Raw genomic sequence first — 11,708 nt, forward strand, 5'->3', positions numbered from 1 at the left:
ACAATGCTCAAGCGCTCTATACACATGCTTTTTCACTGAGCTCAGCGTATCTTGGAGTATATGCATCCTTTATTCTTCCCACTTAATTGTCAACCCAGAACTTCATTCTGATGCCCATCGCGGCGAGTTCCACGTCAAGGTAGCGCAGGACACCCGGGACAGCGACGATGGTGACATTGTCACCGCCCACATAGCGACGGCCGTCTCCGTCCTCCCACACCACGGCACGGGAGTCCTCGAACACAGCCTCGCGGGCGCAGCGTCGGCAGCGCACAATACCTGGCGCACCGCTCTGCTGGGAGAGGGCGTTCTTGGCGGCCACCGCGGCGGAAGCGGCCAGACGGGCCTTGCTGGAGCCGGCGGACGATACGGCGACCTGGGTGGAGAGGAAGGAGCCGCAGTCGCGGCAGATCCAGGCGCGCTGGGAGTCGGAGCAGTTCATCAGACGGTCCTGGAGGATGAAGGCCGCACCGTGGGCGATGAGCGAGTCGCGCTCCATCTCTCCGACACGGATACCACCTCCCTTGGCACGACCCTTGACGGGCTGACCGGTGAGCTGGTTGACAGGACCGGTTGTCCGGACCTGGAACTTGTCGTTGACCATGTGTCGCAGACGCTGGTAGTGGACCACGCCGATGAAGATGTCGGCAGCGAATTCCTTGCCTGTGATACCGCTGTAGAGGGGCTCGTTGCCGTAGTAGTTGTAGCCCGCCTTGCGCAGCTGCTGGCCGAAGTAGTCCGCCGCGGTGTTTTCTTCCGAGAATTGGAAGGGGGTCGAGTCTTGAGGATGGCCGTGCAGGGCTCCGGCCTTGCCGGCCATGGACTCGATCATTTGGGCGATGGTCATACCTGCAATGAATTTAGTCTCATGTCGCATTGAATGGGATGGAAAGGGCCTGGATAGATGAACTTACGAGAAGGGAAGGCGTGAGGGTTAATGATCAGATCTGGCTGGATACCGCTCTCGGAGAATGGCATGTCAACCGCAGGCCAGAGCTGAGAGCAGACACCCTTCTGTCCGTGACGAGAAGAGAATTTGTCACCGATAACAGGTTTTCTGGGGATACGGTACTTGACGCTCAGTGCCTGGCACGGCTCCAAACCCGTTTCAGCACCCATGATCCGGATGCTGTCAATATATCCTTCTTCTGCGTCTTTGTACTTGACGAAGTGCGTGATGCCGTCAACGTTCACGTACGAGTCAGAAGCAGCATCATAGCGCACAGTATGCCATGCAGCAATCAGACTGCCCTCCTTGACTCTGGCACCCACATGAGGCAGACCATCCTCGTCGAGGGTAGTACGCCACTCTGCCCGAATCTCTCCGCCAGGAGCGAAACCGAAGAGCTTGGTGATCTCGCGTCTGGATTTGCTGCGCCGCGAGTCCTTGTCGTCAAGAGAGTGAATCTTGGTCTTGTAAATAGTACCGTAGCCGAAGCCCCGCTCGTGCGATGACTTGTTGATAATCATGGCGTCATCCATGTCGTACCCGGTATACGAGATAATTGCCACGACCGCGTTCGTGCCGTTCGGGAAGTTGTCTAATCCATATGCGTTGTACAGCGGAGGTCGAACAATAGGCGTCTGACCAGTCTGCAATCTGTACAGCTTGTTGTCCGTACGGTAATCGATCGCTGTGCCGGGTGTACCCATCGTCTGCTTGCTCATCTGGCACTGGTACATGTTACGGGGCGACTGGTTATAGTCGGAGAAAGGTGTCATGTTGGCGACGATGGATAGGATGTTCGTAGGTGTGAACTCAATGTGCGTGGACACGCCCGCGACAAGATCGTCGGGCAAGCATGCAATTTCCATAAACGGCTGTTCGAAGGGACCGACGTAGTCAAGCTTGTCGAGAGGTAGGTACTTGACAGGTCTGTACATTCTGGCGGCTTGAGAGAACATGTAGATACCAGGATATTGGCCACCATTCGAATTGGGAACATAACCAATCTCCAGTTCCCGTGGGAGATTGTGTGTACCCGAGACCTTCCAGTGCCGAACGGTATCTGCAATCATACGGGCCTGCTTGGGTGAGCAGTATCCAACAATTCTGCCATCCAGCTGAACTGTAACGCTATCGTCCACGGCAACCGACGATTCAGATCGTACACCAAGCTGCACCAATAGCTTTGGGAGATGAGAGACGTTGACATCGCTTGTGGCGATCAAGCACTTGTGAGCAAGATGGTTAAGCAAACCACAGGGTGCTCCATCAGGCGTGTGAACCGGGCAAAGGAAACCCCAACTCTCGGGAAGCAGCTTACGGACAGTAGTTGTTTTCAGCTGTGCGAAGAAACTACCTCTGTGAATCATTCGGAAGTGACTGATGAATCGGTAGAAGTTGATCTTTTCCGCCATGACAGTGTAACCAGATACCTGTTGTAAATCGAGACCCGTGGGACTGACGAGGTTACCAGTCGACAGGAAATACTCCAGCTTACCACCGATGTTCTCGTTAGTCCTCTTGACAATCTTGCTTAAGAAATCTCTTTCGAAAGCCGGATCCGTGAATTTTGCGCCACCGTTGCGATTGGACCAATCCCTCAGGATAGGGCCAAAAGATCTCATCCATTCCTCAAGCTGTTCCTTGAGAATCATGCCGTAAAGGAAACCACCGAGCAGGATTTCTTGGTTGGAAACGGCGTCCGGGTTGTCTGGGGCACAATCTCCAGCAACAAGCGCATAGAGCTTCCGGATCATGAACATGATCAACTTGAATTTGTCATAGTCTTGGGTCTCGGTGACATTCTGGTTACCAAGATGAGGCAAGACAATCTTGCGGAGGAACTCTGTACCGGCATCCTCGTTGGACATGTCTGCCGGAACACCAAGAACGGGCTTGAACTTCTCGCCCAGATAAGCTCGGCAGGAGGAACGGGTATGTAGGTTGTAGGCTTTGTATGTTCTCAGCAGCAGTTCCACACGGTCCGTCACGAATGTATTGTTGACACCCTTGGACGTAGCGCTGCCGACAATGCCTTCGAAGATTTCGCGATCGTTCGTTTCAACCAAAGCCTTCATGATCATCATAACCGGGATGAGATACTCGTTTTTCCGCCAAGAGAATCGGAAGGTCACGTTTCCATCGCTGAGGTAGTGAAGAACATTCGTCTGCGATGTCTGATCAGGGCGCACTGATCGTATTTGGATACCGAACTTGGTGTAGGTGTGACCACGACGAACGAAGGAACCACGGACAATTGCCATGGGGAAGTTTCTCTTGCCGACAACCAACATACGGATAAGCTTCTCGTTACCATTGACGATAAAATAGCCTCCCAGCTCCTCCGACTCTTCTTTGTGTTGGACAAGCTCCTGGGGCGTCGCCTTCTCCAAGTGGCATCGGTTGGTCTAGGTTTTGATGCTGTTAGTGTGTGAAAAGCGGGTAGACATCTACTATTTCAAACACTTACCCTCAGCATGATGGGCACCTGGCCAAGTTCTCTGATAGACTCCATCCAGTCTCCATTATTAACCTGATACTCGAGCCTCGCGCGCAGTTTCCCACGGTATGTAGCATGTCTCTCTCTGGCTTCTGAAGGGTAGATATTTCGGTTGCGAGTAGCGAATTTATTTGTTGCGGGAATGGCCGGTTTCTCAAGGAAGATTTCCCTGATTCGAACATTAAGCCTGTTGCGTTTCGGGGGTCGTCGTCCCTCCGCTTTCCGTGCTCTCTTCTCCTCGGCCGTCTCAGCATCACCATCCAAGAACGTCTTGACGCCGATATCTTTCAAACCTGCTTCGAGGACCTTGCTGCCCTCGAAAAGCGCGTTGAAAGAGTCAAGGTGTGGCCGAATGGCAGCCGCCAACGAGGGAAATGCGGTGTGGTCCTTGGGGGGGTTCTTGAAAAGCTGGTGCCGCCGGATGGTCTCAAAATCGACGGACCAATTGGTACCAGTCGCTGAAGGAGCCATTTTTGAGAAATTGCAGGCACTCCGTGCCACTTCCGTGCTTGCCTCGACTATACCCGTGCGGAGGAGTCGACTGAAGATTTCAACTGCACTGCTCTAGTCCGGTTGTGTGCACCAATGGAAAAGAATTGGTGCGATATGAACACTCAAGGTCCCATTCCTCACCCAGACAAGCGTCTTAGGATCTGATGTAGACTGGGCTTGAGTGAATCTATGGGACAGAGCGTCGCAGATATCGATCGGAACAATCTGTCGGAGACCTCGTTCATGCTGGAAATTTTTCGAGGTGGACCAACGGACACATATCATCACGTGCTGATACTGGTAGAAGAGAGGACCAAGCTGTGGGCCAAGTGCCTTTCTGCCTTAGGCATCACGATTGCCAATGCGTCACAAGGATCAACCTGCGCCTCCGATGCCACCTTAGGCAATAAGGCCAACTTTTAACCTTGGTCATAGCGAGAAAGACTTACCATGACACCATGACAAGGCTTGATTGATGGCTCACGTACCACACAAAGAATCATTTTGGTGCGACAAAGTCACCTGCCCCTAATGGGTATCAGGGGTAAATGCGTGTCTAATATCCGATTTAAGCCTGTCAACGTTGCTACTCCTGCGGCAACCATCATATTTCATTCCAAATTATTGATTCTCATTGACCTGACTGAGCTACTAAGCTAAGCGCTCCCCTCCACCGCGGCGCAGAGGGAATCGGTCATGCGTGCACATAGATCCCAGGCACTTCAGTTTCACCACAACGCAAAGTATCAAGAAGGATTTCCATTTTTTTAAAACTTCATCTCCTTGAGGCTTGTAACTACAAAATTTACTGGAAGACTACCACTCCTTTTGGCGCTCTATTCACTAGCAGAATCTTGACCACTTCACAGCCACTAGCTCGACCGTGTGTCCTCATCCTCCCGAACCTTCTGGGCGTCTCCCCATAAGCCGCTTTTCTCTATTGCTCACAGGCATTTACTATTTGCTTTTTTTTACTTTTTGCGTTAACTTCTTCGACTGCGGTTCAGCCCATCTACACCATCCCTGCGGTAGCTGGCTACCGATATACCAAACCCCCAAGAGGCTGACTTTCAGCCTACCCCCACTTCCCGCGCTTCGATCCAAGTCTCCAGGACCTTGGATCTCGACATTATATCCACGTCCATTCGTCATTTGTTACCAATCCAGCAAGCATCCTGTTTTGAACCTGATCTCGACCACAACTGACTCGGCTTCTTGGTTCCTGTCCTCTACCCAAGTAGAAAGAAGTGATTTGAAGTATCCGCAATATGGCGGGTATCTTTCGGACGATCTATGACTGGCTCCTGAGGATGTTCTGGTAAGTGGGCCGCGGTTTCAAAGTATTCGCCCTGTCGGCGATAGCTCTCCCGGCCCGGCCCCCGCAACGACATTGAATGCTCCGGCTTGCTAAGAGGGGTAAAATGTATGTTGCGAATGTAGGGCGACTGAGATGGATGTCACGATGATCGGACTGCAGAATGCGGGGAAATCGTCGCTGTTGCGGGTGCTTGCGGTATGCTCTATTTCGCTTTCAAGCGACCAGACAGTTGGCTTGTCTTCTTTTTCGTCATTGCTAACGCGGAGTGTTCAACTTCGACAGGGGGGAGAGTTCACTGTAGAGTAAGTCTGGAGCGCGTAGGACCTGGCGTGGCCACAACTGGGCTGTCTTTGCCTTGGGTTGCTAAACCTCGCCTTCACAGCTCGATTCCAACGATCGGATTCAACACGAAACGGGTTCAGAAAGGCCATGTGACTCTAAAGTGGTCAGTGTCCAAGAGTGCCCCGGTGTCGCATTCATCCAGCTAATATTGACACAGCTGGGATCTTGGAGGCCAGCCGCGGTTTCGACCAATGTGGGAGCGATACTGCCGAGGCGTTAATGCGATTGTGTAAGTGTCAAGATTCATTCGTTGACCCCAAGCCAGCCATGGCTGACTCTGGATGCAGGTATATAGTGGATGCGGCAGATCGTGCCGCCCTGCCAGTCGCCACAGAGGAGCTTCACGAGCTAATGGACAAACCTTCGCTTGACGGTATTCCTCTGTTGGTTCTGGGAAACAAGTCTGACCTTCCGGACAAACTGTCAGTTGACGAACTCATAGACGCGATGGATCTCAAGTCCATCACGCGCCGTGAGGTGAGCTGCTATGGAATCAGTGCCAAGGAGGAGACAAACCTCGACGCTGTCTTGCACTGGTTGATCGCCAGAGCAAGCCGATGAGATATCTGCGGGACAACGCCTGCAGTGACGGCCTAACAACAACACAGCCTCTCATTATCACATCGTTCGCCTTATCCTCGTCTTCAACCCAAACAATTGTAGATTCTCATAATACCGACTTGCCACCTCAGATGTAATAACCTTGATGTGATCCAGGCACATGAATGGAGCGATTGACCTTTTTCTTTGTGCGGTTTTGGAGTCCCTTGCGACAAGAATGTTCTGACCTATTGTCGAAATGATATCAAGCCATTTTTTGTATCATCACCAAGGACATCTGTTTTGTCTAGCTGGGAGGGGGGCATCAGATCAGCTGACAGTCAGCTAGCCCTCTGCTGCTATCTTGATTTTGATTCCATGAGACATCGAGCAGAACCTAATCAAAGCAGTAAAAATCCAGAGAAGGTCCATAAGAGAGGATATAGCTGCACTGCAAAAGCGCAAAATCACGGCCAGCGCTACTAGGCAGTATTTCTGAGAGCGTAGGTGAGTTGCTAGGAGAAAATTCGAAGACGCGACTAGATAATGACACCCAGCCAACTTATTTATGGCCGTCACTGAAGAGGTCCAACAGTGGCCACTGAACCACTGACCACACACAGGCCAACTGATGCGTTGGCATTGCAGATGGGAAGACGGGAGCTAAACAAGCCCTGCCCTGGGCTTCCAGCGAATCCTGCCCCACCAACCACAAGCTCGCGAGACAGGCGTTGCCGTCGTATCCTGGTCTTTCCCTGTCATAGGTAGATGGGGGGTTATGGTTGGCGGAACAAGGCATCAAATTGCAAGTTAGATGTTGTAGGTCTTTGACGAGGATCTCTGGTTGCAAACCGTGCACTTTATGGGCTTTGTTGTGTCCTTTGTTTAAGAAAGGTGGAATCATTTTAGTTCTGACTTGACCACCCTTGAGTACCTAGTCTACATAGTACCGTCGATGCTGACAGGATCCCTTTACAGTGCGGAGTAGATAGTCTGGGCCTTACTTGTCGAAAATCCAATATGAACATGGCTCAATATTATCAGCGTATATCGTTGCCCTATGGGTCACTTTAACAAGATAGACATTTACCCAAATTCAAAGTAGTCTATACAGTACTGACAACTTTTGAGTCTCTTCTTCTCTTTGATTATGCCATGTGACAGTCAAAATGAAGTCAGGGGACTAATTAATGCTGACTGGAATATGCAGTAACAGAGGACGGAGAGAGCAAGTGACAAACAAGGACAATTGGTGATAGAGGGATTGTGAAGCCATAGATAAGTGGTTATTTGTGGATATTCTAGAAGCTCCGAGGTACAACTACTGGGAGACTCTCTGATGCTTTTCATTATTTGTCAGGGTTCGGGGCTCATTATGGCGGTACTCATAGCTATTCTCTGCTAACTGTACCCCTCTTAACAGTTCAGTGATTGCTAGTAGTCTGTCTAAGTAGCCAATAATCTACAGTAGCCAATGATCTACAATGTCAATTTCGGCCCTTTGTCTGCGCTTCCTCGTCCAAGACGAGAATCTCGTGACTATCCATCTTCTAAATGAATTCTACTCGTATAGCTAGAGTGCCTCTAGCTTAGAGTAGTAATAATCAACGCCAAGTACCCCAGCCATCGAGGAGTCCTTGTCTCAGGCTCTCAGCCACAGCCACAGCCTTAACACCCAATCCGATCGGCGGAGACTCCCCATAATTAGCCGGTCCATTCGACCATTCCCCATCGCCGACTCTTTTTGTTGCTGCCTTCAGCTCTCTAAAACTTCAGTACCTTTCTACCACACTGTCGTCTTCAATTTCTTCTCCTCTCCTCCCTTACATAACTTCTCGTCACTTTAATCAAGCATCCCTGTGTTAAGCATATTGAGTCGCATTCTTCCCTGTACGACCGTCTACCGCCTCTATCTGTCGGTTGCAGGAGTGCTTTCTTCCACCGCCTGATCTACGTCATCCACACCTTCGAGAGGTTCTCCAACCACCATGGGGATCCTCTATCAGCGAGCCGTATGGTTAGTTTTTATTCCACCTCTGCCTGTGACATTCAAGCCAAGTGAGTGACAAATCTGATTGACTAACTCCTTTGTAGTTATATCAACGATTTTACTGGTACATGCGACAGCGCCTGGTATACCTGGGGCCGCTGGGTCGCCTTTGCTGTGATCGTCGGCGCAGCCTTCATAATCTTCTTCCTTCTTGCGTATGTCGCTGTCTCATCCTCCTTGGGATCATGAATATCAGCTAATTGCTCCTGATAGATGTTATAACGCTCGTCGTCGTCGCCATCGCGGTCTCCGGCCTCATCCCGGCACCGCTTGGCTTGCTCCTCCTCCAGGCCCTCCACCACCAAATCAGCCATATTACGGAGATCCATACTATCAACATCAGCCGCCACCGCAGTATACACCTCAGCCGCAGACACATGGCTACTTTGGTGGACAACAAACGGGCATCGAGCTGCAGTCGCCACCGCACGCTTATAACGCAGGAGGTGACCGAGTATACCAGCCTCCGCCAGGACCGCCACCTCCAAACGGACCCAAGGTGTAGGTTGCTGCAGAATGCATGCATTGGTACTAGGAGCATTGTTGTCTTAGATGTCGAGTGAGTCTTTGGTCAGGGAGCACTGTTGTTCGTTTAGGCGTTTTCGGCAGTGTTGGGATACCTTGTCTCTCGTTCCACTCTTTCCTTCATAATTGATGCGGTCTACAGTTGTGAAGGAGTTTATGATGTTACCATGAGTCTCTATATTTCGTCTCTACGTGGATTCTTAATTTCATAATGACCCAAAGGGAAAATCTGGGGAAATCTCGCGCCCTTGTGTTTCATGGCATACAGCATGGTGCGTGGAAGCTTTCAGTAGCCACAATACCCGTTCTAGGAAATTCATGTGCCATAAATTATTCAATCAGAGATAATTAATTGACCAGCAATACAGAATGTCCTCATCTCTCTCCGCATGAAGTCGAGTGCTTCCGTTATATATTCTGTTGCCACATCCAGCCTTGATAATTCGTGCAGCACTTCATCCTGATCGTACTACCACTGTACTTGGCATACCATTCCTTTGTGCACATAGTAGGATGCCAGTATTCTCCATCGACAATATTGCAGACACAACGCAAAGCATGCTCTTCGTACACTTGACTACGTACAAGAGATCTTCTATTTCGAAGCCTTTGTGGATCACAACTACCAATTATAATTGAAATCCACATTCGAATGAAATGAGCGATCGACAAACTTGCAAGGGCAGAGCACCGCGGTGGAGAGACCAGGGAAGGGCTATCACTTTATCAGTTATCGATCAACCATGTGCCTGCAAACATTTGCCGACCCTCTTAATAAGTAGAAATTCTTGGCTGGGGCGAACCGTGCGATGGGAGATTACACCTCCCGCTGTAAACCTTTGGTTAACATTATTTTAGCCCATTCCAACGGACAGAACCAACCATTCACGGCGCCTGTCAGCATTTTTCCTGTCCGCTGCGATAGGCGGTTCGTGTACGGAGTAGCTGTCCACGCAACGCTGGGACAGACGCAACGGGTACCTACCTCTCTACAGGTATGATTATTGCTGATCTCCTCGTGATAATCGTGCCCATCGTTATCCCTCTGCCTCCTCTTTTCCAACCTTCCTTTTTCCCCAAGTCACTGTTTTTATTCTTCCCTCTAAATCTTTCTTTTTTCATTTTAAACTTATGTTTCCTTCAGTTCTTCTGTTTTCCTTTCATCCGCGACTTTAGTTTTGTCTTCTTACTTTCTTTTAAGAAATCGACCACTTTGGATGAACACTGCCTTGCAGTCGGCTGTCAGATAAGACACCTGGAGGCGGGTGTGCATCAAGTCTGAGACGCATCTCGTAGCAACTCGACTCGTCTTACTTTCATCTTCGGTCCTTCTATCCTATTCATTCATTCTCTACGTTTCAAAGACTTGTGTATATACTCTTGTTCGAGTATCGACCTTCCTAAGAACCAATTTCAACGCTCTTTTGGCAGACGAGATTACCTGCTGCCTAAATACCTTAACCACCGCAGACCGGCGAATTGCGCTCGCGCCGGATGACATGCGATCATCTAAAAGCTTCCTTGACTGAGACTATTTTATCGCCGGATTTTTGCTGTCGATATCGAGGTTCTTGCGATCTATGACAGCCTCGTACGAGCCAAATCCCCTCTTTTTCCCGTGCGCTTATCTCGCCCCGGTGTTGTCGCAGTAGATTGCACTAGATCGCCAGGCAACCAGCAGTGCAGTGTCGGAAGGGAAACACCTGAATTTTTGTGACCTGTGGAAGACCCTATCTGCCAGGGATAACGGAAGATAACTAATCCTCTTAAACCTGCGTCATGAGTCCAGTCAATCGCCCCTCGCTCTCACTATGGGCACGGGACGCAGTCAGCGACCTCAAGTCTGCGCCGGATACATTCTCGAGTTGGGACAAGTGCATGGCAAAATCCTACTGCAAGTACGTTGTGCGTTTGCTGGTCCCATCTACTTCGATGTGCTGACTGAGATCAAATTAGATGGCCCGTCATCGTTGGTATCATTATCGGCGCAGTCATCCTCATCTCTGTGATTGCGTGCGTAATTAATTGTTTGTGCTGCGGTATCCAGTGTTGCACGGGCTGTTGCCGGTGCTGCTCGTGTTGCTGCCCGTCCCCTCGAAACAAAGCTCCAAGACCGAAGTATCTTGATGAACCGGACTATCATCAGCCGCCTCCGATGCCGGCAAACGATGGTTATCGTGCTCCTCCAGGTCCTCCGGTTTACCGTGGAGCCCAGGTTGCGCGGTTCGAGTCGCCAACTAGCCCTCGACCTGTCAAGGTGAATGAGGATGCGCTGCCTGCGATGCCGAGTTGGAATGATGCTGTCACCAGAAGAGTGGAGGATAAGAGCCATCAGGATACGATGGAAATGGAGCCCTTGAATCCTGCGCACCAGGATTATCAGCGAGTGCAGTCACCTGGAAGGTTCAATAGCCCTGGGCAAATGGGCGTCCCTCCCATTAGAACGCAGACTTCTTCTCCCGGCTATTTCCACGCGTCTTCGCCGTACGATGACGACCGCCAGTATAACCATGATTCCTCCGGACCATATAATCCAGGCGCAACTTCCCCTTATGATCGCGCATATCATGACTATTCCCCACGGAGCTTCTCGCAACCTATGCCCAGAAACCCGGCTCCTTACAGCTCGCAAACACAGTATTCAAACATGCCTAAGGCAATGTCACCTTCCGCTGAGATGCCCCGTCATCTGCCCTACCGGCAACCCTCCCCAGGCATGTCAAGCATGCCGCCACCTCCATCATACAGAGGAATGTCCCCGAACCCTCCTACATCTCCACCTCCACCATTCTCGGCGACGAATCCTGTTCCTCTCGAAGTGAGCGACCCGGGCAGGCCCCCGAGTATCCTACAAAGCGGGCGAAAGCCCGTATCTAACTCATATCGGGATGTTTAGCATCTCATATGAGCTACGCACGAACCCTTGAATAAGTCCTGTCTCCTTTTATATTTTTCTCAAAAGCTTGCGGCCCCATTTTTCGAATATATGTGAAGG

General features: G+C 50.6%; 4 protein-coding genes across 4 annotated transcripts; 3 read left to right on the forward strand and 1 right to left on the reverse strand.

Moving 5' to 3' along the window:
• Positions 1 to 82: 82 nt before the first annotated feature.
• On the reverse strand, positions 83 to 3,917 carry Asppvi_008612 (DNA-directed RNA polymerase I core subunit RPA135; the record flags this gene model as incomplete). Its single annotated transcript, XM_043304478.1, has 3 exons — positions 83 to 849; positions 915 to 3,354; positions 3,417 to 3,917. 3 exons carry the CDS (start codon positions 3,915 to 3,917, stop codon positions 83 to 85), a joined length of 3,708 nt encoding a protein of 1,235 aa, XP_043160413.1.
• Positions 3,918 to 5,206: 1,289 nt separating this feature from the next.
• Positions 5,207 to 6,159, forward strand: Asppvi_008613 (ADP-ribosylation factor-like protein; the record flags this gene model as incomplete). Its single annotated transcript, XM_043304479.1, has 6 exons — positions 5,207 to 5,256; positions 5,379 to 5,451; positions 5,539 to 5,558; positions 5,639 to 5,701; positions 5,756 to 5,827; positions 5,886 to 6,159. The coding sequence occupies 6 exons, from the start codon at positions 5,207 to 5,209 to the stop codon at positions 6,157 to 6,159; spliced, it is 552 nt and encodes a 183-aa protein (XP_043160414.1).
• A 1,967-nt stretch (positions 6,160 to 8,126) lies between these two features.
• On the forward strand, positions 8,127 to 8,693 carry Asppvi_008614 (resistance to Congo red protein; the record flags this gene model as incomplete). Its single annotated transcript, XM_043304480.1, has 3 exons — positions 8,127 to 8,155; positions 8,233 to 8,343; positions 8,402 to 8,693. The coding sequence occupies 3 exons, from the start codon at positions 8,127 to 8,129 to the stop codon at positions 8,691 to 8,693; spliced, it is 432 nt and encodes a 143-aa protein (XP_043160415.1).
• Positions 8,694 to 10,492: 1,799 nt separating this feature from the next.
• Asppvi_008615 (uncharacterized protein) lies at positions 10,493 to 11,609 on the forward strand (the record flags this gene model as incomplete). The annotated part of the gene is made up of 2 exons (XM_043304481.1): positions 10,493 to 10,611; positions 10,670 to 11,609. The coding sequence occupies 2 exons, from the start codon at positions 10,493 to 10,495 to the stop codon at positions 11,607 to 11,609; spliced, it is 1,059 nt and encodes a 352-aa protein (XP_043160416.1).
• Positions 11,610 to 11,708: the final 99 nt, after the last annotated feature.

Source organism: Aspergillus pseudoviridinutans, assembly GCF_018340605.1.
Source record: "Aspergillus pseudoviridinutans IFM 55266 DNA, scaffold_6, whole genome shotgun sequence".
In the NCBI taxonomy this organism is placed as follows: domain Eukaryota; kingdom Fungi; phylum Ascomycota; class Eurotiomycetes; order Eurotiales; family Aspergillaceae; genus Aspergillus; species Aspergillus pseudoviridinutans.